Source organism: Hypanus sabinus, chromosome 11 (genome assembly GCF_030144855.1).
Source record: "Hypanus sabinus isolate sHypSab1 chromosome 11, sHypSab1.hap1, whole genome shotgun sequence".
Classification (NCBI taxonomy): Eukaryota; Metazoa; Chordata; class Chondrichthyes; order Myliobatiformes; family Dasyatidae; genus Hypanus; species Hypanus sabinus.
Genome location: NC_082716.1, coordinates 22,075,769 through 22,102,345, shown reverse-complemented (window position 1 = coordinate 22,102,345; position 26,577 = coordinate 22,075,769). Strand labels below are relative to the sequence as shown.

Genomic DNA, 26,577 nt, shown 5'->3' with positions numbered 1-26,577 from the left:
TTATCTCGAATGCCAAGCAACTGAAACTTCTTGACCAACCTCCTATGTGGGACTTTGTCAAATCCCTTGTTAAATTCAATGTAGACAACATCTGCTGCCTTGCCCTCATCAACTTTCCTTGAAAAACCCTATAAGATTGGTTGGACACAACCTACCAAGCAGGAAGCCATGCTGACCATCCTTAATCAGTCCATGTATATCTCTTATATTTGGTCTCTTAGAATATCTTCCAATTATTTTCCCACTACTGATGTCAGGCTCACTGACCTATAATTTTTTAGTTTACCCTTAGAGCCTGTCTTAAACAGCAGAACAACATTAGCTATCCTCCAATCCCTTGGTACCTTTCACTACGGATGACTTAAATATCTTTGCTAGGGCCCCTGTGTTGTCTTCACTTGCGGCCCACAAAGTCTGAGAGGAAAAAACCTTGTTAGGCCCTAGGGACTTATCCACCCTAATCTGCCTCTGCTTTCCTCCCACATTCTAAAGACTTACAGGTTAGGATTAGTAAAATGTGGACATGCTACGTTGGCACTGGAAACATGATGATTCTTGAGGGATGCCCCAGCATCCTTTCTTGCAGAGGATATATTTCACGGTATCTTTCAATGTACACGTGACAAATAAAGCTAATCTCATTCTCCACACAGCAAGTGGCACTTTCTTCTTCTTTGTACAGTGTACGTAGGTTAATAACCACCCAGCCTTGGCTTAAGGATCTAGAATTCATTCATCAGTCATTAGGTTGACCATCCTGCTCCAACCAACAAGTTAACACTTTGAAGGAAGTTGCTGTTAATGTTGTCCTTGTTCATCAGGTTTTCTTCTCTCTCAAAAACTAAGTCCAGTCAACGTGAGGTGAGTTAATTGTTATCTGCACAGGTACAGGGAGGTTCAGGCACATTGAAAATATTGCTTGCTGCAGGATGCAGATTCAGACAGCACACAGAACGTAAACTGGACAAAAATTATACAAGACAGTGAAGGAAGCAAAGCAAGACTTTAGTGCAAGAGGTGTTCCCGTGCTGAAGCAGTCAACTTTATGCTGAAGCCAAACTGCTATTCCAGTTCATGTAATTGAGTGATGTGTAATGCAGCAGAGAATGAAAGGTAGCAGAATATGACCCCAGTCTTGCTTACTAGCAGCCCCGCTCCCCACCTCTTATTGTCTGTGCTGGGTTAGCTGGTTTAACAGATAGTTTAGTCTCCTCCTCCTACCCACCTTCAAGTTTCTCCTCTTTACTTCCCCATCCCCCGGCCCCTGACCCACCCCCTCTTCCCTGATCTCTGCTATTCTGGAGGTGGGTGTTTGTCAAGGATGCGTGAAGGTCCAGTTGTAGTTTGTCTGTGGGGCTACTGATATGGAAACAACCTGGCCACCCTTGTTATTCATGGTTCACACTGAAGTGGCTTCCTTGGCAACATGCTGGGGACGGAGCAGGTGGACAGAAGCGTCAGCATAATCAGGAAGGACGAAGAACTTGTCAAAAGGAGCTTTAGCATTCCAAACTATTTCCTACAGGAGCAAACAGTACTGATTGCAAGATGTCTCTGATGGATTGCAAGCGCCTTATAATAACAATCGAATTTCCGCAAAGTTGTGTAATTACTTCTTAAGATGTGCAACAGCTTTTCCACGTGTGCTCAGTTTTCAAAGTGGACGATATTATGTCTGCCAGGTCTAATGAACTTCTCCCTCTGTTTAATAGGTCAATGCTGATCGGTTTATTTCCACCCACATCCGGTACTGCATTTATTAACGGCAAGGACATCCGCACAGAAATTGAAGCTATTCGACAGGACATCGGCATATGCCCCCAGCACAACATCTTGTTCAATAAGTAAGCAGAATATTTCTACAGATCTGGATGCACAGTTCTGGTCACCCCACTATAGGAAGGATGTTGAGGCTATAGAAACGGTGCAGAAAAGGTTTACCAGGATGCTGCCTGGTTTAGAGAGTGTGTGCTATCATGAAAGACTGGATAAACTTCAGTTCTTTTCTCTGGAGCACCAGAGACTGAAGGGGAGAACTGATAGAGCTTTAAAAGTTTATGAGTGCCACAGATAGAGTGGACCATATCCCTCCAAGCCCCTCTCTTCCATACACCTATCCAAACTTCTCTTCAATATTGCAGTTGAATCCGTATCTGCCACTTGCACAGGCCTCACGTTCCACACTCACTGCACCCTCTGAGTGAAGTTCCCCTTAAATGCTTCACCTTTCACCCTAAACCTATGACCTGCATTTCTAGTCTCACCTAATCTGAGGGGAAAAAGCCAGCTTGCATTCTGAACCCCTCAAAATTTTGTATACCTCTGTAAGAACATATCTTGGTCACCTCTGCTCCAGGGAATAAAGTCCTAACCCATTCAACCTTTCCCTATACTCTGGTCCTCAAGTCCTGGTTACATCTGTGTAAATGATTGTGAAGCTTAGTACAATATAGTACATTTTGGGAAGAAGAAATGGAAGGTCTCTTAGGATTTAGAAGCTTCTAAGTGCTGTAGTAGAGGATGATTGGATTCTGGGTTACAAATAAACCAATCAAATAAAGCTGCACAACAGGTAGCAAGCAATACCATATAGAAAGCAAATTAAGAAATGGACATTTTTACTAGACAGACAGATTCCACATTAAACTTGCATCAGAGAGATTGGATGTGGAGAGATATTTCTATAAATAGGATATTCTAGAATCAGAGGGCACAGCCTCAGAATAAATAGATGTCCCTTTAGAACTAAGATGAGGAAGAGATTTCCACAGCCAGCTGGTGGTGAATCTGTGGAATTCATTGCCACGGAGGGCTGTGGAGGCCAAGCAATTTGTTGCATTTCAGGTGGATGTTAATAGATTTTCGATTGGCAAAAGGATTAAGGATTACAGGGAAACACACACAAAATGCTGGAGGAAATCAGCAGGCCAGGCAGCATCTATGGAAAAGAATACTGTCGACGTTTTGGACCAAAACCCTTCAGCAGGGCTACAGGGTGAAGATGGGAGAATGGATGAAAAAAATCGGCTGTGATTGAATGGTGGAGTAGACTCAATGGGCCGAATGGTTTGATTCTGCTCCTATCTCTTCTAGTATCAAACCTTAGCCAAGCCATACTTTTCAAGTGTTTCTCCTGATTCCAGCATCAGCCGTCTCTTGAGTCTCCACACGTGCACACAAATCTGATCACCACGTTATTAAAAAAATGATCAGGAGACGACCGAGGGGATGCAGTGAGGATTTAAAATGACGGCTTCGAGTTTGGGCAGACCCATACATGTCAGAAAGAAGTATACAGACTGGGCCTCCTCACTGTCAAAAGAAAGCTGGTGGGAGATCTAACAGAGGTCTTTACAATAATGGAAGTTTTTCATGACTGAATACAGAGAAATTATATTTTCTTGAGAGGAAAAGCGTAGTTAGAGACTTTTCAAGATGAAATAGTTGCCTTGAAATATAGTAGGGAAGCTTCACCGAAAGGCCGGTAGGTATGTGAAACCTGCTATCATTGAGAATAGGAAGGAAGAGGCTCATCAGGAGTATGAGGCAGAAGGAAACAGCGGGTCCTGGTGACATATTTACAGAAGGAAATATTGGAGGTCTGAATGTAGCATAAACACCAAGGTAGAGTTATCAGGCTGAATGACTCGTTTTTCGAGCTGTCTATCTACATAATGCTTTGCTGTGGAGCCATCTATATGGCTCTCCGGGCATAGAAGAAACTGAAGGAAATGTGAAGTAATGAAGTTGAGATTAAGCAACGTGAGTTAAAATTTTGGAGCCAGTTCATGTAGCAATGCTTTAGAAAAAAAATCATATCAAAAACTTGACGATTTGAGCACATTTTTCAGAATCAGATTCAGAATCAGATTTAATATCACTGGCAGATGTCATGAAATTTGTTGTTATGCGGCAGCAGTACATTGAAAAACATAGATGCTGCCTGGCCTGCTGAGTTCCTCCAGCATTTTGTGTGTGTTTCCCTGTAATCCTTAATCCTTTTGCCAATCGAAAACCTATTAACATCCACCTGAAATGCAACAAATTGCTTGGCCTCCACATTCCTCCGTGGCAATGAATTCCACAGATTCACCACCAGCTGGCTGTGGAAATCTCTTCCTCATCTTAGTTCTAACGGGACATCTATTTATTCTGAGGCTGTGCCCTCTGATTCTAGAATACCCTATTTATAGAAATATCTCTCCACATCCAATCTCTCTGATGCAAGTTTAAAAACTGTAGATTATAGTAAGGAGTATATATGTTTATAATAAAAAGTCAAATTCAATAAATAGTGCAAAATGAGAAAAAGTAGTAGTCAGGTAGTGTTCATGGGTTCAATGTCCATTCAGGAATCTGATGGCGGAGAGGAAGAAGCTGCTCCTGAATCGCTGAGTGTGTGCCTTCGGGCTCCTGTACCTCCTCCCTGGTGGTAGCAATGAGAAGAGGGCATGTCCTGGGTGATGGGAGTCCTTGATGATAGATGTCACCTTTTTGAGCCACAGCTCCTTGACAACGTCCTGTATAGTACAGAGGCTACTACCCACGGTGGAGCTGGCTGAGATTAAAACTTTCCTCGACTTATTTCAATACTGTGCAGTGAAACCTCTCCCACCCCCATACCAGATGCTGATGCAGCCAATTAGAGTGCTCTCTGCAGTACCATGGTACATCTGTGGAAATTTCTGAGTGTCTTTGGTGACATACTAATTCTCCTCAAACTCCTAATGATATACACAGACAGTAGGCGTCACCAGCATGGCCAAAAATTCCTCCACTGACAACAGAAATCAGAGTTACCTGCAACTTTGCTGTTCTCTCACAAAGAAACCTGTGTGGGGTTTGGCAGTGAGACATCAATTAGTGTTTCACGTTGATATGTTGCAGAGAGTACCTCACAGACTCTGTTATTGCTTTTCCGTCCTATTACCTCGAGGGAAAAGCATCATCAGGACACACACTGAGGCTGGGAGACGCTTTCTGCAAAATATCAATGCAAGACCTCTCAGAGGTCAGGCTTGTACTGATCTGTATGGGTGGCAGGCAAAACAGTTTTTCAATGTATCTGTGACAATGATATGCCAATTACCTATAACCAGCAGTATGGAGAAGTAATCAGAGATTTGATCACTGATGAGAGAATTAATCAGAGCTGCATGCTGTGATACCTGGGCCTTTTGATCAAGCCAAACCTGAGAGAAGAGTCATACGTGGCATAAGAGCTAATTGTGCCAATTCATTGCATGTGGATCACCTATGCCCTTTCCCCACACCCCTCTGCTCCCATACTTTCCTACTCAGCCACTATACTGCCACTGCCATAGAGAACGTTCTTTAATCTCTAACTCACTTCCCAGCGGTCTCAGCAGACGAGCCCACAAAGCTTTTCATACAACTCATGGCACAGTTAGAATGCATACACCTGTGAGTTAAATGCTATCACGTTGTAGTTAATTCTTTTTTGTCCAGTTGCACAGATTTTCTTTGGGTGTGTCTGTGTTATGTCCAGCACATACTTCATACACCAAAATAATGTGATACCCAGTTAGAAACGTAGAAAACCTACAGCACAATACAGGCCCTTCAGCCCACAATGATGTGCCAAACATGTACTTACTTTAGAAATGACCTAGGGTCACTCAAAGCCCTCTATTCAATTAGGCTTCATTGAGCACTAATGTTTGCACTGATGCTGTTTGCCCTGCTTTTTGTCATCAGAATCAGGTTTAATATCACTGGTATATGTGGTGAAATTTGTTAACTTTATGGCAGCAGTACAATGAAATACATGCTAAATAATTATAGAGAAAAATACCAAGTTACATTAAATATGTACTTGTCTATTCAATAGTTAAGTTCAAATAAGTACTGCAAAAATAAAAATAAAAAAGTAGCGAGGTAGTGTCCATGACCATTCAGAAATCAGATGGCAAAGGGGAGGAAGCTGTTCCTGAATTGTCGTGTGTGTGCCTTTAGGCTTCTGTACCTCCTCTCTGACAGTAACAATGAGAGGTGGGCATGTCCTGGGTGGTGGGGGGGGGACGGGACCTTAATGATGGCCACCGTCTTCCCAAGGCACTGCTCCTTGAAGATATCTTGGAGACTCCAGGGGCTAGTACCCATAATGGAGCTGACTAGTTTTACAAGTTTCTGCAACTTACTTTGATCCTGTACAGTAGCCCCTCCACACCCCCCTCCATACCGGATGGCGATGCAGCCTGTCAGAGTGGACACTACACTACCTCACTGTTTTTGCACCACTTCTTTGTCATATATATTTCTGATTATAATTTATAGTATATTTTATTGGACAGTACTGCTGCCACAAAACAACAGTTTTCACAACATAAATCACTGATATTAAGCCTGATTCATTGACTTAAGTTATAAACGCAAGATATATAAAATAGATGCAATTCATTCCTGTCCGTAATGCGTATTGAATCACTAAACACGGCTGCACAATAAGGCACACTAAGTGAATTACTTCCCCCCCCCCATTCATTGATAGCCTCATGTTATACAATGGTCAAACGTTTTGTTTGCAGAAGAACATAACTGCTTGTAACTACTGAAAGACAGGGAAGCAACACTGACACACGGCTGCACCCTGGACAAAGTCACAAAGATGTGCTCTTCTCCACAACACAAAACTTCAATTCACCTGGCAAAAGAACCGGCACATCATAGAATGCAGGGCTTCCTTTAAATCTAGAATCTGTCCAGGGAGAAAGATGATGCACAAATCATTTATTACATAGTGGGACTGTAGAACGATTCTGTGTTATGCAGGACTGTAATATCCATCAAGATAAGCCGAGTGTATCAGTCTTGGAATCTGGTCCACCATTAAAGTGAGCTTATGAGCTGGTCGATAAATGCTGGGGAATGCTTGGTATGTTGGCCTGGGGAAGTTTGTCTCTCTCTCACATGTTAAGGCTGGAATATTATTCTTGAGCCTGGAGTCTGAAGGAGGCTATATGTGGAATCATCTGATTTTTACATTTATCTTCCCTGCAGTCTAACGGTGGCAGAGCACATCTTATTTTACACTCAACTCAAAGGCCACGCAGCTGAAGAAGCAGAAAAGCAGACAGAAGTAATGCTGGATGAAATTGGATTGATTCATAAAAGAGACGAGTTGGCTCAAAATTTATCAGGTAGCAGCCCATTTGCCACTTGTTTATTCAAATACCGTGACTTAGCCCTGTTCCACCGCTCTGTTTTGAGTAAGCCATCTAATATTGCTCAGTGAGAATCACTAAGCACAACTTTGGTTGGCATGTGTCAGACCCAACAAAGCAACCTGCATTTCAGAAGGTTTTCACAAAGTATCAGAAAGGTTATGAGGTTCTTTATGCTTTATTTCTTATTCCTTAAACTTATGTTCTCAAGACATAAGAAATGGAAGCAAGGAGTGAACAACCTTCTGCTCTCTTAATCCACTAAGATATTTTACCTTGTCATCTCCTTCCTGTACAGAAATATATCTCTGATTCCCTTTATATCTACACTCCATTATTCTGTCTTACTATATTTGGCAACTGAACCTTTGCTAGAGAATTAGAAAATTCCTTTGACCTCTAGGTAAAATAAAATTCTTTCCACTTCTACCATGATGATTGATTCCCCCCACCACACCTCCACCCCTCGTTTCTGAGGCAGTGATGCCTGGTTTGAGGCATTTGACCAGGAGAAACATCATCCCTACATCTCCCCTGTCAAGTTCCAGGAGAACTCCATATGTTTCTGTGAGGCAGCTTCTAAACCCTGAAGGTTATAGACCTTGTTTGCTTACTCCTTCTTCAAACCCACCAAACCAGTCAAATCATTTCCCTCCTTCTATTGCAAGTATATGCTTCCCTGTGCAGGGAGACCCAAGAGTGTACACTTCATTCCTGGTGCAGTCTCACCAGGTCTTTATGTTATTGCAGTTGGACATCTTTATTCTGTAGTGAAATTCATTTGCAATGAAGAATGTACCACTTGCATTCCTAATTACTGGGAAGTTTTCAGTGTCTTCTGCCTCAAACGATATGTTTAGTTTCTCTGCCAGTACCCACAGGTGAGTCTTATCACAGTAGGATTTCATGAGATATTAAAGCAGAGTTATTAACCTAAAGTACACTGCAGATGCTGTGGTCAAATCAACACGTACAAAAGCTGGATGAACTCCCCAGGTCGGGCAGCATCCGTTGAAGTGAGCAGTCAACGTTTCGGGTCGAGACCTTTCATCAGTCCTGCTCATTTCAACGGATGCTGCCCAGCCTGCTGAGTTCATCCAGCTTTTGTAAGAGTTATTAACCTATTGGCCAGTGGACACTGTTTGCCTTTGTGACTCTGAGGGTCACTGTCATGAAGATCTGTAGAGTACAACTTGTTGAAAGTTTTCCTCTTTCCTTCCACAGGTGGAATGCAGAGGAAATTGTCAGTAGCCTTAGCATTCATCGGGGGAGCGAAAGTGATAATCCTGGATGAGCCAACGTCTGGAGTAGATCCGTATTCCAGGCGATCTATCTGGGATCTCCTACTTAAATATCGTTCAGGTACGGTACCCCTTCGATGACTTCAGTGAGGAAAGAAAATGCAATGCATGCAATGAAGTTACAGTGAAACTTTTTATCAATATTGTATCCTGAATTTGAAAAATATTTCTTGTGAATGCTTCACCGACAACTGTGCAAGAAAACTGTATGCTTGCCTGTCTGCTTGCTATGTGCTCGTGTGTGGGTATGTTGTGTGTCTATAAAGTGATTTGAAAACTTACTGCTAACTGTACATTGAAGCAGACAGTGAAGCACATCATTTTTGTTAAATCAAAGTGGTGAGGATTGAGTTGGGCAGCCCACAAGTGTTGCCATACTTCCGGCGCCAACGTAGCATGCCCACATTTCACTAACCCTAACCATACATCTTTGGAATATGGGAGGAAACAAACATCTGAAAGTGAGGAATATTGTTTATACCTGGCTCTGATTGGGCTTTCAAGTAAGGTCCAAGCCTATATGTTAGTCAATGCCAATATTGACCATAATCTGTTCCATCATTAACCATACTCCACACCATAGTTAGCCATTAGTCAGTTCCACCGTGAACTATTCTCCTTGCCATCGATAACCAAAGCCCACACCATCCTTAATCAGTAGTATGTTATTGTTAACCATAATGCATACCATCAATAACCGGTCCTTGCCATCGACTCTGCCATAATTTCATTCAAATTCCACCCTTTAAGCTTACCTGCTGCCAACTTAACCATATAACAATTACGGCACAGAAGCAGGCCATCTTGGCCATTCTAGTCTATGCCGAATGCTCACTCTCACTTAGTCACACCAACCTGCACTCAGCCCATAACCCTCTATTTCTTTCCTGTCCATATACCTATCCAATTTTTTAAAATAACAATATTAAACCTGCCTCTACCACTTCTATTGGAAGCTCGTTCCACACAGCTACCACTCTCTGAGTAAAGAAGTTCCCCCTCATGTTACCCCTAAACTTTTGCCTCCTAACTCTCAACTCATGTCCTCTTGTTTGAATCTCCCCTACTCTCAATGGAAAAAGCCTATCCACGTCAACTCAATCTGTCCCCCTCATAATTTTAAATACCTCTATCAAGTCCCCCCTCAACCTTCTACGTTCCAAAGGATAAAGACCTAACTTGTTTAACCTTTCTCTGTAACTTAGGTGCTGAAACCCAGGTAACATTCTAGTAAATCTCCTCTGTACTCTCTCTATTTTGTTGACATCTTTCCAATAATTAGGTGACCAGAACTGTACACAATACTCCAAATTCGGCCTCACCAATGCCTTGAACAATTTTAACATTACATCCCAACTCCTATACTCGATGCTCTGCTTTATAAAGGCCAATATACCAAAAGCTTTCTTCACCACCGTATCCACATTTCCAGACTTTGCTGTCCTGTCCAGCCTCTCACACCATTCCCTGTACACTCCAAGTCATCCAAAACTCTTAATGATCTCGCTTGCACTGCCCTGTGCTCTCTGACCTGTATTATTGCCCCAGAGAAAAATTCTCATTTCATTTTCAAACTGCTCCTTTGTCTTTCTCCTCCCATTCCCTCTCACCTCCTCCATCCTGGCAATCATCTGAGGAATCTGTGGTCCTTTAATTTCTTCTTTACTCATTACTCAACCACTGGCAGCCACTGGAATTCGCTGCCTTAAATTCACTGTCTCCTCCTCCTATCTCATTTAAGATTTTCCTTAAAATGTCTGTCTTTGACTAGGTTTTCAGTCATCTTCCTTATATACAAAGAATGAATCGGCTTTGATATTCTTGAGACATTTTGCAATCTCAAACATGCTGTATAAAGGAAGATACTGTTCTTAATAATTGATAAAATGGTGGTCTCATAGCAAAAAATAATGGTTGGGTGTGGGCAAGGAGGGCTGCAATTAGAGCATTAAAAAATCTGGGTTTGTCATAGGTTAATACACCATGAAACAGCCCTTAGCCCAACATCCTCTTGGCCAAGTTCCCTACTGAGCACGTCCCGTTTTCTTGTATTTGGCCCATGTCCCTCGAAACCTTTCCTAACCACGTACATGTCCAAACATCCTTTATACACTGTAGTTGTATCTGCTTCTATGACTTACTCTTGCAGCTTGTTCCAGATTGCCATTGCCCTTATTGATTTATTTATTATTTGCATTTGCACAATTTGTCGTCTCCTTGCACGTTGGTTGCTTGCCAGTCTTTGTGTGTAGCTTTTCATAGATTCTATTGTATTTCTTCGTTCCACTGCGAATGCCTGCAAGAAAATGAAGCTCAGCAAATAATGACATATGCTATACTTCACTTTATCCTCAGCATGCCCATCAAGTCCCCTTTAAATATTTTCCCTGTCATCTTAAGTATTTGCCCTCTACTTTTAGTCTTCCGCTATAATGGGGAAAAACAGGCTGAGACCATTTGCTTTATCTTACAGTTTTATATACCTCTATAAGACCATTCTTCAGCCCCAGGCTCTCCAGAGCAGAATACTCCAGCCATCCAGTCTCTCCTTATAACTCAAGCCATCCAGTTCTAATAATATCCTCATGAATCTTTGAAATGGAATTTGGCATTAAGGAAAACATTGGTGAGCGAGACTGCACTGACCATTTCTTTGACATGTCTCCCCTCCTTGGGCACACGTCACTGATTCGTGGCCAAGGAGAGTGAACAGAATCGCGGTTACCTTCATTGGGTAGGTGAAAACCTCCCACCGTCCAACACACACACGGTCAATGTCCAGAGATTGGAAGCTGATGAATGAAGCCCGGAGACTGGTGCAGCAGGTGCTCCACGGCCAATTCGAACAGCAGATGGACTCGTCTGATCTTGGCTCCTTGTTCGTATCTTATCCACAAAGCCACTTGTCTCAGCAACAGAGTGTTCTTGTGCTGCATGTCAATCTCCTTTAACACAATGGGTGCCTTTATACAGGAGAATTCACAAGTTGAAAGAGCAAACACTGGAAGAAACCCAGCAGGCAGCCCAGAGATCTTCCATAGGATGGAGATAACATTGCAGATCAATGGCATCTGATTTCAGGTTTCTTGCATCTGCAACGATTTGACTCTCGTTTTGCATTAGACAAGGTTTGATCTTGGTTATGCAACTTGAATTAAGAGCTTCATTGGTGCAAGAGTTTGCCTGAGGTGTCTCTGAACCAGGTTCAAAAGTTAAAGTAAATTTATTATCAAAGTACATATATGTCACCATGTATATGCTACTTCAAGATTCATTTGCTTACAGGCAGTCACTGCAGAGAAAAGAAATACATAGAGTCCATGAAAAACTTCACAGAAAGACTGTCAACCAACCAGCGTGCAAAAGAACACAAACTCCAAAGAAAATAAGTAGATAATAAATAAACAAACAAATAAATAAATAGGTAGATAATACTGAGAACAAGAGTTGTAGAGTCCTTGAAAGTGAGTCCATAGGTTGTAGAAATCAGTTCAATGATGAGGTGAGTGAAGTCATCTTCCCAGCTTAGGAGCCTGATGGTTGAAGGATATTAACTTTTCCTGAACCTGGTGATACAGGAGCAAAGGCTCCTGTACTTCCTTCCTGATGGCAGCAGTGAGAACAGAGGCCTACATGGTGGGGGTCCTTACGATGGGTGCTCCTTGTAGAGCTCCCAGGGTGATGAGCAGTGGTGCTGGGTGCTGCTAGCACTCTGAGGTCACTGTGGTTGAGCGAACGCACAAGCTGCTTTCAGTTTAATAAGGTCAAAGCCTCGCGTTATATCTACAGCACCGGAGAAGGCAGGAACGGGGTATTGATTGCGGATGATCAGCCATGATCACATTGAATGGCGGTGCTGGCTCGAGGGGCCGAATGGCCTACTCCTGCACCTATTGTCTACTTATCACTGTCCAACTACAAGACATAGGAGCAGAATTAAGCCAAATATCCCATTGTTCACGGCTGATTTATTTTCTCCTTCAACAACTATTCCTTGTATCTTTTGACATCTTTACTAATCCAGAGCCTATCAACCTCTGCTTTAAATATATTGAGTGCAACAGTAAGATGGCTTTTAGGCTTACATTCAGGAGCACTCTCTGAGTCTGAATAGCCTGTCCACATGGTGTCCATAACAAGGCAGTTCTGATCAACTGATAATATTTTGACTGTACTCTGTGCAAGTGCAGTAATGTTGTTATTGAGGTGACTTCACATTATCCAGTGAAAACCATTCCATCACAGATAAACAGTTCCAGGAACTCTCCTCCCATATGAGCCCCTCCTACTCACCCCTTCTGAGCCATGTGCAGCAGCAGAGCTGGTAACCAATTCAGAAAAGGGACCATAAAGCAGTATTAAAAATTTCTGGAGGCACAAGAGACTGTAGATGCTAGAATCAGATGATAGGTCTCAACCCCAAATGTCAACTACTTGTTTCTTTCCATGGATGCTACCTGACATTACTGAGCTTCCCCAGCAATCTGTGTGTTACTTAAAGTATAAACTTCTACTCTTTTTTTCTTTTTCTTCTCCTTCACTCCTGCTATTTTCACCTTTCCTACCTTGTACACAACTCCATCACCTCACCACCCTCACGACCTTTATCCTCACCCTCATCTTTACCTTCACCATCTCAAAATTCACCTCCAGCACTTTATCCTCCATCGCTTTCACCACCTCCAAACAGAGGATGACTTGATTTCACCCTGAATATGTTAGGTCTGAAGTGACTGATGAGGCCACTGTGGGAGCTGCAGATCCTTCCATAGTTGGGGCAGGAGGTGCCTGGTGGCAGCTGCTGAATTTCTTCCACTGTTTACAAAAAGTTCTTGATGCCATCTGGAATACTCCTTCTCCACATTGAGAGGTCATGGGCCAGAGATTGTCAGGGGTCAGTGGGCATGGTGCATTTTCATCACAAAGGCTTTAGGTACATTCTTGAATCTTTTCCTGTAGCAATCTCTCCCCATTACAGAGCTCAGAGCAGAATGTCTGGTATGGTCTTCTGAGAGCTGTGGCCCAGCAGTGCTGACAAACTGTAACCAGGGGGCTCAGTGCTGGGGGGTTTTGGCCAGGGAGAGGACACAGGCATTAAATTGATTATTTTCCCAGTGAATTTGACTGAATTTGGAGGATCTGGCGATATCTTTGGGCACCTGCTGCAGGGTCCCAGAAGCATCCAGGAGTGCAAGGATCACTATGGGTTTGTGCTAGGTCTAGATCTTCAAACACCCTTTTGCACAATTGACCAAAGGCTAAAGGGGTGAATTTCATCACTGATGTCTATTGTGCCATATTAAATAAAAGCATGCACGCGGGAAATAACTTTAACTGGTGTTTTCGCAATGCAGTGAGGGAAAAAGAGAACAACGTGCATGTGCAGAAAGCAGATCAATATGTAGTGCTAAGGGGGGGGGGGTCATTAATCTAAAAGAAATAGACCCATACATTACACTTCCTCCCTTTTAGATTAATGAATCATAAACTGTATATGTACACCACATTCAATTTCCCTTTCATAACCCATATTCCAAATAAACATGCTTTCACAATTACAGTCCATAACTAACTTCACAGTTCTAAAGGTTCAGTCGTTTTTGGTGGTGCTCGGTTTCTTTCAGGGTAACACCTCTAGACCTGTGGAGTGGTATCAGGTTTAGTAGGTGTTTTGTATAAAACAAAGTTCTTGGTTTCCAGTGTCAATTTGCTGTCCAGTGACTGTAATGCATCCGTCTTGTTGGATGCAGTCAGCTCAGGTGTGTTCTCCAGTTTAGCATCCAGTATCCGGTCCACATGACGTCTCCAAGTCTGATCTCCAACATCCACTGTGTACATCAGTGGTCTGGTTCTTGTAGCTATCCTACCAGATGTCCACTTGTCTTCTCAGTAATCATATTCTAGGACTTCCTATTTAATTTCAAATCTCCCTGCTGCTTCACTTGGCAACGGGCTGAACTGTTGATTCTGCACTTTCCTCTGTAGATCTGGCTTCAGGAGGTCTATGCGAGATCTCAGATTCCTGTTCATGAACAGCATTGCAGGTGTTTGGTTTGTTGTCGCACGAACAGATTTCTGATAAGCAAAGAGGAATTTGTCCGCCTTGTGCTGTCGAGAAATGTCCTCCCTTTCTGTAGCTTTAATGGACTTCTTGAAGGTTTGGATAAACATTTCAGCTAAGCCATTCATTGCTGGGTGGTGAGGAGCTGACTTGAAATGGCTGATGCCATTTTCCTTCATGAACTGTCAGAATTATGTGTATTGTGGTCCGTCGTCACTCACAATTTGTTCTGGTAAACCATCTCTGGCGAAGATGGTCCTCCGAGCAGAGTCCGTCTTTGCTGAGGTGGTTGACTTCATTGGTATTTCATTGGTATTGATTCCTGGGATGGCAGGACTTTCATATGAAGAAAGACTGGATCGACTAGGCTTATACTCACTGGAATTTAGAAGATTGAGGGGGGGATCTTATTGAAACGTATAATATTCTAAAGGGATTGGACAGGCTAGATGCAGGAAGATTGTTTCCAATGTTGGGGAAGTCCAGAACGAGGGGTCACAGTTTAAGGATAAAGGGGAAGCCTTTTAGGACCAAGATGAGGAAAAACTTCTTCACACAGAGAGTGGTGGATCTGTGGAATTCTCTGCCACAGGCCGGTTCATTGGCTATATTTAAGAGGAAGTTAGATATGGCCCTTGTGGCTAAAGGGATCAGGGGGTATGGAGAGAAAGCAGGTACAGGGTTCTGAGTTGGATGATCAGCCATGATCATACTGAATGGCGGTGCAGGCTCAAAGGGCCAAATGGCCTACTCCTGCACCTATTTTCTATGTTTCTATGTATAATGTCCGGCCACTTCGAATGAGGATCCACAGCATTTAGAAACATGGCCCAGCAAAACAATATGCATTCTTTGCAAGGAAGACAATGGCCACTCCCATGGGTGTAACGGTGCCTGTGGGGTACATTTTGAACTTCTTGGCATCCCGAGTAGCTTTTGGCCAAGTTTTCAATCTGTTTATCTATTCCCTTCTCAAACATCTTCTGATTAGCATTAAGTGGCTGTGATAGCCTCTGGTTAGTGCTGCCATTTGGGCTGCCACACTGAGAGCTTTGATTGAGCGCCAGTCCAGTTGGAATTTTCTCAACCATCAACATCCAAAAAGTGCTGGCCCTCCACTTTTCATCCCTAAAACATTGTTTGGCCTCCACACATCACATTCATTTTCAGTTTGCCTTTGGGAGACACTTGTTCATCTTTAACATCACTGAGGTCTTCTCTAAGGATACCTTAGATAACAGACCGTTGCCTCTGGAATTATAGACAAAGCTGATCCTGTAACCAGCTCCATTTTCAGTTTTACATCAGACACATCTATTATGATCCATGTTATACTGTGATCTGCTTCAGTAATACTATGCAGTTCTAAGCATGACAGTTCACCTTTCTTAGACTCTGTGTTGTCTGATTCTGTTTCACATTTGGTCACTTTATACATTTATACACTGTATACACTTCATACACCTCTCCCATTTCACGCACGTCTGCTCTCACCCCATCCGCCCGCCACCTCCCTCGTCCTCACCTACCAACCCACCAGCTTCCGGGTCCAACATATAATTCTCAATAACTTCCGCCACCTCCAACAGGATCCCGCTACCAAGCACATCTTTCCCTTCCCCCCCCTTTCTGCTTTCCACAGGGATCGCTTTCTACACGACTCCCTTGTCCATTCGGTCCCCCCATCCCTTCCCACCAATCTCCCTCCTGGCACTTATCCTTGTAAGCAAAACAAGTGCTACACCTCACCACCATTCAGGGTCCCAGACAGTCCTTCCAGGTGAGGTGACACTTCATCTGTGAGTCGGCTGGTGCTTCCTGTGCGGCCTTTTATATATTGGTGAGACCCGACGCAGACTGGGAGACCATTTCGCTGAATACCTACGCTCGGTCCACCAGAGAAAGCAGGATCTCCCAGTGGCCACACATTTTAATTCCAGATCCCATTCCCATTCTGATATCTCTATCCATGGCCTCCTCTACTGTCAAGATGAAGCCACACTCAGGTTGGAGGAACAACACCTTATATTACATCTGGGTAGCCTCCAACCTGATGGCATGAACATTGATTTCTCTAACTTCCGTTAATGCCTCATCCTCCCCTTCTTACCCCATCCCTGATTTATTTATTTCCCCCTCCTTTTTTTCTCTCTCTGCCTATCACTCTTTGCCTGTTCTCCATCTCCCTCTGGTGCTCTCCTTCCCCTTTCTTTCTCCCTAGGCCTCCCGTCTCATGATCCTTTCCCTTCTCCAGCTCTGTATCCCTTTTGCCAATCACCTTTCCAGCTCTTAGCTTCACCCCACCCCCTCCGGTCTTCTCCTATCATTTCAGATCTCCCCCTCCCCCTCCTACTTTCAAATCTCTTACTATCTTTTCTCTCAGTTGGTCCTGACGAAGGGTCTCGGCCCAAAACGTCAACAGTGCTTCTCCCTATAGATGCTGCCTGGGCCTGCTGTGTTCCACCAGCATTTTGTTTGTGTCACTTTATACCGTTGCTCTGTTTTGTGTGCACTTGGTGTGCTCCTTCTCTCATCTGCCTTGCGCACTCTCTTTATGTGACCTTGTCTGTGACACTTTCTGCTGACCTTCTTTGAACCAGCAGTCATTTGCATCATGGGAGGATTTGCCACATCAATAATATCTTTGGCTTTTTGCACCATTCAGGGATATTTTGTGCATTCACATTCTAACCTCCTTTCCTCTAGCTTTGCTGCACCCTTTGTTGCAGTCTCTAATTACATTGCAATGGTCAATGCCTATTCTGAGGTCAGGTATCTTTCAGGCAGTAGCCTCTTTTGAGTGCTTTGACTGTGCATGCCGCATACAAACCTGTCCCTTGATGCATCAGAAAGTCCATCTCTAAAGTAACATTACTGGGAAAGTTTGCACAGTTCTGCAATGTATTCAGAAAGGCTTTCATCTTTTATCTATTACCTGCGGTTTAGGGCTCGAGTGATTTTGTAAAATTGTAACAATTTCATCAAACGTAAGACTTAAGACCATAAGACATGGGAGCAGAATTAGGCCATTCAGCCCTTCGAGTCTGCTCTGCCATTTCATCATGGCTGATCCCAGATCCCACTCAACCCCATACACCTGCCTTTGATGCACTGACTGATCAGGAAGCAATCAACTTCTGCCTTAAATATACCCAGACTTGGACTTCACTGCAGTCTGTTGGAGAGCATTCCACAAATTCACTACTCTCAAGCTAAAAAAAAATCCTCCTCACCTGTCTTCTAAAGGGTTGCCCATCAATTCTGAGACTGTCCTCTAGTTCAGGATACCCCCACCATAGGAAACATCCTCTCCATATCCACCCTATCTAGTCCTTTCAACATTTAGTAGGTTTCAATGAGATCCTACCCGCCCCCCCCCCCGAATTCTTCTAAATTCCAGTAACTACAGGCCCAAAGCAGTCAAATACTCCTCATGTGTTAACTCCTCCATTCCTGGAATCATCCTTGTAAACCTCCTCTGGACTCTCTCCAATGATAACACATCCCTTTTGAGATATGGGGTCCAAAACTGTTGACAATACTCTTAGTGCAGTTCGACTAGTGTATTATTTTCCATTTGCCTTCTTTACCATAGACTCAACCTGTAAATTAACCTTCTGGGAGTCTTGCACGAGGACTCACAAGTCCCTCTGCACCTCTGATGTTTGACCCTTGTCCCCATTTAGATAATAGTCTGCACTATTGTTCCTTTACCAAAATGCATTATCATGCATTTCCCAACACTGTATTCCATCTGCCATTCTTCCATTTTGCCCATTCTTCCAGTTTGCCCAAGTCCTGCTGCAATCACATTGCTTCCTCAGCACCATCTACCCCTCCACCCATCTTCATATCATCTGTAAACTTTACCACAGAGCCATCAGTTCCATTATGCTTGCTGGATTTTCAGCAGTTACTAGGTTGTGTAAGAGACTGTACATCCTTGCACCTGAGAAGTGTAGGGGCTTTCTTTTGCTCCTCCACATTGCTCGTGTTACAATGCAGTTCAACCCTCTTGATATATGACTCCCATCTTCATTAGGGCTATCAAATTCATTGACTTTCCCAAATGAAGCCATCACCACGTTATTTCCACTTTAAATTCAGCATGTCTTTCACTGTTACTCACGGATCCTTCAGTGTTCTCGCTGTTTTGTCCCATAATTGCCGGTGCATTCATGATATCTTCGTAGTCGTCACCAATTTGTTGTCTGTGCACAACCACATATCAATTAAATAAAAGCGTGCATGCAGAAGATGCGCTTAACTGGTGTATTCACATTGCAGAGAGAGAAAGAGAGAAATGCACATGCATAGACAACAGGTCAATACGTAGTGCTAAGGGGGTGCGGTCATTGCTCTAAAAGAAATAGATCCCGTCCATCTTCACTGAGAGGTGACTCTTGAGATATGAGAAGAGGCCCATATTTTCCAATACCTTCCCATGAGCCTTTGCTGTGTCAGGGGATGGCATTGTACAACAGCAGCATTTTAGTAGAGGGCTTTCGTCATATTGAGTGTCCCATCCTCTCATAATCTTCTTCAAAAGTAAAACACAAACACGAGATTCTGCAACACACACAAAATGCTGGAGGAACTCAGCAAGTCAATCAACATTTCTGGGTGTGACCCTTCATCAGGACTGGAAAGAAGCTGGAATAAGAAGATGGGGGAAGAAGGAACAAGTCAATATAGCATTAAATACACAGCAGGTATTGAGTTATTTCACAGCAGTTATGGTATATAATAGTAGGCTTTACTAGACCTTGGTAGGAAAGTTTTAAAGAGATGTGGGCCAAATCCAGGCAAGTAGGTCTACCTTAGATGGCCTTTTGTTTGGTAAAACTGCTGAAGGGACTGTTCCTGTGCTGAATTAGTGTCTGACTTTGACTCTAGATATAATGTTGGTGCATAAATAAAGCTGGGTGGTACGATATAAATAGTGACGCACTAACAGAAATCCACTATTATGTGTCAACTATATATCACTTTGGACTCCACACTACATATATTAGAGTCATATGGTAAATTCTGCTGCAGTAGAAAGCAGAATTTCTTTAGCGCCCAAGAACATCTGAAGCACTCATAGACGATTGTAAGGAGAAATTTGACCCCGAGCCCCTTGAGTAAATGTTACAACAGATGTCAGCAATCATAGTCAAAGGAGTTGATTTTCAGGAGAATCACAGGGCGAAGGAGAGAGGTTGGAGTGGAGGGGTTTGGTGGAATTCCGCAGCTTAATGTCTGAGCAGCTGAAGGCAGAGCTGCCTGGGGTGGAGTGATGAATCTCAGGAATGCTGAACAGAGCTCTATAATTCACACTGCTGATATGGAGTTCTGCACGCCCGGGGGGCTTAGCGCTGCTGACAGGACTTTCTCTCTGTTGACGGGAATGAATCCCGCAGGACCTGAATTCCTGTGTCTGCCACTGGCATTGTGAATTGTACAAATCCGTACCAATAATTTGGAAAGGAAAAGGAATTTCAAGGTATTTTTAACTGAGATTATACCAAACAATGCACATTTTCATAAACGCAGGAGATTCTGCACTTGCTGAAAATCCAGAGCAACACACACAAGATGCTGAAAATAGCCTCTCTTTCAAAATAAAATGTTCTCTCTTCCACCCATCTGAATATTTATCAAGAGCGCTACGTACACAGGGTTGCTAGCATTGTCAAGGATCCCTCCCACCTGTCCCACAATCTCTTTGACCCCTATCATCAAGCAGGAGGTACAAGGACAAGGATTGTTAGGATGGGAAACAGCTCCTTCCCCCAGGCTACTGAACTTCCTGCCACCACCCAGGTCTCATCAGTTACAAAGCGCCAGTAGCACTATACCGTTTACTTTTTAACTTGTGTCGTAAGTGCTGAATCCTGGTCTTCTGGCATATATTTTAATATTTGTTAATTCATTTGTAGTATTATTTTATCTGTATATGTGTGAGTTATATATACTGTGCTGTGCATCTTGTCTGGAGGAACGTTGTTTCATTTGATGATATACGAGGGGTGATTGATAAGTTGTGGCCTAAGGTAGGAGTCAATTTTAGAAAACCTAGCACATTTATTTTTCAGCATAGTCCCCTCCTACACTTACACACTTAGTCCAGTGGTCATGGAGAATACGGATCTTGGACCTCCACAAAGTGTCCACAGATGGGTGATAGATAAGTTTGTGGCCTAAGGTAGAAGGAGATGAGTTATACAGCTCTTGTTACATGCACGTGCTGTTCAACTCTTTCAGTGATTATGCAGAAAGTTTGAAGTTAATAACTCATCTCCTTCTACCTTGGGCCATGAACTTATCAATCACCCCGAGGATCGAAAACTGTTACCAAACTCTTCTCAAACTCTGCTGCATGCCTGTTGTGAGCACAGTTTTCATAGCACCAGTTTCTGTATTGGGGGAGAATACAGAGACAAGTGCAGTTAATGAAACGATGAGTCACTTATAGTAAAACTTCTCAACTAAATCTCAAAAGATTGGACTGAGGTTTCACTCTGTGACCTTTGTCACCCTCAACTGTAAGTTCTGAAACCTTTTGTTTTTATTATTTTGCTTTTGCCCCATTGACGGTAAGTGTAGGGAAACTCCAGCAAAAGTTTTCAGTTTCACTGTGAGTTATTCACTGCCATCTCTGAAAGATCAGGCAAGGAGCAGACTCACCCGTTCCGGTGTTAATAGTGCCCCTGACAAATGAATCAAACTGAATTCTCAAAATAAATGTTTGGAGAGTGACTCTCACCAGGTGGAACATGAAGGTGTACGGGTTAATGCTGGCGCTGTAAAAAGGAGAGGAAATGAAATGGCTTATTGTCAAAAGCAAACCCGTGGGAGTCCATTTGGTTTGATCTGTGCCGTAATGTGCAGTCTTGATTGTGGGTTTCCTCGGTGGAGGGGGCTGACAGGGTAGCTATCGTGTACAGGGGATGAGAGAAGTGGAGGAAGTTAGTAGGAGAGAAGAGCTTAAAAGGAAGTACTCTACTTTGAAATTACTCAAAATAATTTATACCAGAGATTAAAAACTACAAGTCTCTGACTATTAGCATGCAGACATGCAGGTTGCTTTTATGCAATTCCTACTAGTACCAGTTTAACAGAGGCATTCACCATTTAAATTAATTCGTTTAAAGTCCCTTCTGAATAGAGTGGGCAAAGAATTCAACACAGACGTGACAGGCATCCATGTGGTAATATTGTGAAATATGTTCCCTTCCTGAGCTGAGATGTTTGTGCTATTATGTCACATTTTCGGAAGGCCTCTCCCCTGCAGTTCGCTGTAGATTAGTTCTATGTCCTTGCTGTTTTTTTTTATATGCCACTCTTGGCCAGGGCAGCCTCTCAGCTGGAACATAGATTATTCAGCTGCGTTTAGTAACTTCACGCATGAGGACATCTGGACTCACATCATAGCCAAAGAACCACAAAGCAGAATATGTCGATAACTCATCTTCCACATCTTCCAACCACCCTCTTTTCTGGCAATTGCCTACAGTTTTATTGTACATAGTTGCACCTACACTAATAAACAGAATAATTAAATATTTTATATGAAACTTGATAGATAAGGAATTTATGACTAACCAATGCTTTTGAATTCTTGAAACATTCCCAATAGTTCCAGCAAATAGTTCATCAGGTTTTTTGTGTCTCGGTGGTAACTCTCTCAGCGCTGAGTCTGAAGACTGAGTGCCTTCTGAGCTCCTGATAGCATGTTGCGGTCCAGCGCTTCACCAGTGGGAATACCTCCCTGCATAGAGGGTTCATCAGTTCTCTAGGGTAGCAGTAAAAATCCCACAACACTGTGAAACAGAACAAAGTGAAACCTTTCAGGAGTGACTCAGTCAGACCCCACTTGGAGTACTACGTTCAGTACTCGCTACAGGAAGGTTGTGGATTCTATGGAGAGAGTGCAGAGGAGATTTACAAGGATGTTGCCTGGACTGGAGAGCATGCCTTATGAGAACAGGTTGAGTGAACTTGGCCTTTTCTCCTTGGAGCGACAGAGGATGAGAGTTGACCTAATAGAAGTGTATAAGTTGATGAGGGGCATTGATCATGTGGATAGCCAAAGGGTTTTTCCCAGGGCTGAAATGGCTAGCACGAGGGGGCATAGTTTTAAGTGTTTGGAAGTAGGTACAAGGGGGATGTCAGGGGTAAGTTTTTCCACACAGAGAGTGATGGGTGCATGGAATGCACTGCTGGTGGTGGTGGTGGAGGCAGATACAATAGGGTCTTTTAAGAGACCCTTAGATAGGTACATGGAGCTTAGAAAACCAGAGAGCTATACAGTAGGGCAATTCTAGGCAGTTTCTAGAGTAGTTTACATGGTCGGCTCAACATTGTGGGCCGAAGGGGCTGTAATGTGCTGTAGATTTCTATGCTCTATGACTCTTCCTTCATTTTGTGCGCAGGGATGTAACTGGATTAATATTTACTCCGCAAAAAGCAATGGAATTCAAACAACTTAATGTTGAAGATAGTCAAACACAGACACATGCCAAGTTTGATCTGAGCCTTTGTGTGTAAAGTCTTGCTAGTGGTTTAGGTATTTTGTTTTTATTTAGAGACACAGCATGGTAACAGGTCCTTCCGGCCTAACAAGGCTGTGCCGCCCAATTCCAACCATGTGACCAATTAGCCTACTGACCTGTACACCTTTGGAATGTGGGAGGAAACCAGAGCACCTGGAGGAGACCCACATGGTCACGGGGAGAAGGTACAGACTTCTTACAGACGGTGGCAGGAATCGAACCTGGATTTCTGGCATTGTAAAGTGTTACACTAACTGCTATGCTACTGCACTGCCCCATTCAGAAGAAAGCTCGAGAGCTAACAAGTAAAACAAATGTGGCTGGGGGATATTGGGGGTGAAGCAAAAATAAGAGGGAGAGGGGGAAGAGGGATTCAACAAGCAATAGCCGTCCATCAATCTACATCACTAAAGCAAATTATCTGGTATTGTAGTATTTTTTTGCCGTTTGCCATGGGGGAAACTGGTGGGCACAGTTCCGACATCACAACGTGGACTGAACCAGCTGTAGCATGCTCAAAGATGTTCCGAAATGTCCATGCAAGGTGCAATACCGGAACAGATTCGATGGGTTGAGTGGCCTAATCCTGCTCCTATGCCTTATGGTTTAATAGAAAGTTTTTGTCTTTATTTTGTGTATATTTCATTATGTTTCCACCAATCCAAAACCATGCTCAGAAAACCCCCAAAATTATTACATTTCTTGTAATCACGTTGACTGGTGAACTATTGAGAATGTAAACACAAAGGGTTTTACAGATGCTGGAAATCCAGAGCAACACACACAAAATGATGGAGGAAGTCAGCAGGTCAGGCAGCACCAATGGAAATGGATAAACAGATGACACTTCGGGCCGTGACCCTTCACGAGGACCAAAAAGGAAGCTGGAGGAGGGGAGGGGAAGGAAGTCTCACCTATCTCCTACACAAACACAAGAGATGGTGCAGGTGCAGGAAATCCAGAGTAGCACACACAAAAAAGCTGGAGGAGCTCGGCAGGTCAGGCAGCATCAATGGAGAGGAGTAAAGACGACGTTTCAGCCAAGATCCTCATTGGTCTTCTCCGAAGATGCTGCCCACCTTGCTGAATTCCTCCTCCTTTTCGTGTGCGTTATTCACCTATCACCAGCCAGCTTGTACTCCTTCCCCCCTCCTGCCTTCATATTCTGGCTTGTTCCTCCTTCCTTTCCAGTCTCGGCCCAAAATGTTGGCTGGTGGTTCCCCTCCATCGACGCTGTCTGACCTGCTGAGAGCCTCCAGCATTTTCTGTGTGAAACTATTGAGAAAATGTTTTATTCCACCTGAGGAATAGTGTGAAGAGCAAAGGGGCAGGCAACACTGGCTGGTGGAAAAGCTCCCTCTGCTGGACAGTGTTGACTTTTCCAGTAACAGCCCAAGAAGGATAAAAAGTTCCCATGCTGTTACCCTCAGGAAGAACGATCATCCTCTCCACACACCACATGGACGAAGCTGACCTCCTCGGCGACCGAATCGCCATCATCTCCAGGGGGAAGCTGCAGTGCTGTGGCTCCTCATTATTCCTGAAGAACAGCTTTGGCTCCGGTTTCCACCTCACCCTGGTCCGCAGCATGAGGAAAGTGAAGCGACAGAGACAAGATGCAGCGGTAAGTTGGTGGACCACTGTGTACAAACAGGACAGGCCACTCAATCTGGAAGGGCATCAGTGCAGCTCTAGGGGTTCTTTGTTTTCTAAGGGTAGATCATATCTCATGACGGAGTGGGCTGTTGACAATGCACATTCATCTTTAGTGCACATGTCAATGGAAAGGTATTTCCCTGATTCTTTTCCTGATGATTATTGGTAAAGCAGCCTCAGGAAATCACCCAAGACTGTGCAAGGGAAACATTGCCACAGAAACAATATAACTGATCTCAGGGAAGTGGGTCAGAAATATGAAGCTAAAATTGGAACAGATCAAGGAGTTTGTCTCACACAGATGTAAGACCATCCTGTGGAGTCAATTCTGTTTGCTGCTGTGCGGTTTTGACTGACATCTGCTGTTCTTTTACCCACCAACAACCACAGCCGACCTGTGCCTGTGAACCAGGCTGCAGCTGCTCCTGCTCCAATTGCTTCCCCATCGATGAGACTCTCCCAGAAGAAGAGCCAGATGGTACGGTTTACAATTCCACCACCCCCCCCCCCCCCGCCACCCTCCTTAGTGTTAGATGTTCCATCCAGGCATGTGAGTGGCATCATTTCTCCCTGCCGTGCAGGAACCTGTCTGAACTAGCCAACAGATCCAGGCTGTTAGTCAATTACAAAAATGTGGTAGATTCGTCAACATTTGTGTTTTCCCATCTTTGGTAAAGCACTTGACCAGGTCCTTCTTGGTAGGCTGATCCAGAAGGTTAAGTCACATCGGATCCATGGAGACTTGAAAGACTGGCTTCAAAATTAGGTTGACCATGCAAGACAGAGTAAAGTGATGGAAAGGGTGTGGTTTTGGTTGGAGGTCTATGAACAGCAATGCAAGGACCAGCGTCTGACATATATAAATGTCAGTGGGCTGATTAGCAAGTTCCGCAAACACACAAAAGTTGGTAAAATTGAGGATAGTGAGGAAGGATTCAACGAGATATAGAGCAGATGGGAATGTGGACAGGGATATGTAGAAGTGTGAGGTGTTGCACTTTGGGAGGACAAATGTATGGAGTCATCCTGGGGTGTAAGTTCAGAGCACCCTGCAAGCAGCAACACAAATGGATAGGGCAGCAAGGAAGGTACAGAGCGTACCTGGGGTGTTGAGTACGAAAATCGATAACTCATGGTGCTTCTGTATAAAACTTTGCTCCAGCCACATCTAAAATATTGTGTGTAGTTCTGGTCACGTGGGAAAGTTGGGGAGGATTTGGAGAGGGACAGAAGAGGTTCACAAACACATGTTTTCCTGATTGGAGAGTTTTATACGTGGCGAGAGGGTGGACAAACCTGGGTTATCTTCTCTGGAGTGTCAGAAGCTAAGTGGAGACCTGTTAAAAGCATATTACATTACGAGAGGCATAGATAAATAGTCGGGGTCTTTTTTTCAACGCCAGGTGGAAATGTCAACTACTATATTGAATAGGTTTAAGGTGAGAGGAGGAATGTTTGAAGGAGATTTAAAAGAGCAAGTACTTTACACAATAAGAGGTTGAAGGCTGGAACGCATTTCCAGGAGAACTGGTGGAAATGGATACCATACCAAAGTTCATGAGGCACGCGGACAGGAAGTGACAGCAGGGCTCTGGGTCACGTGCAGGCAGATGGCACTGGTCTGGTCTGACATCACGATCTGCACAGGTATCATTGGCTGAAGAGCCTGTTTCTGTGCTGTGTTCTATGTTTGTTTGCCCTCAGCAAGGCACTGGTAGGAAACTGATGCCACAAAGCACGCAAGCAATGGTCTAGTGTCATTTCTAATGTTACTGCCGCAGACCTACCCCTCCCTGTAACACTGCTAGTTCCTTTCCCCATTGCAAGAATTCCCA

At 43.7% G+C, this 26,577-nt stretch overlaps 1 protein-coding gene across 1 annotated transcript in view; it reads left to right on the top strand.

Moving 5' to 3' along the window:
• abca4b (ATP-binding cassette, sub-family A (ABC1), member 4b) overlaps nt 1–26,577 on the top strand; it is a 180,017-nt gene that overhangs the window by 83,683 nt on the left and 69,757 nt on the right. Inside the window, exons 21-25 of the mRNA XM_059983935.1 lie at nt 1,713–1,844; nt 7,021–7,160; nt 8,409–8,546; nt 24,517–24,710; nt 25,133–25,220. Coding sequence (XP_059839918.1) covers nt 1,713–1,844; nt 7,021–7,160; nt 8,409–8,546; nt 24,517–24,710; nt 25,133–25,220 — 692 coding nt within the window. The remainder of the gene's footprint in view (nt 1–1,712; nt 1,845–7,020; nt 7,161–8,408; nt 8,547–24,516; nt 24,711–25,132; nt 25,221–26,577) is intronic.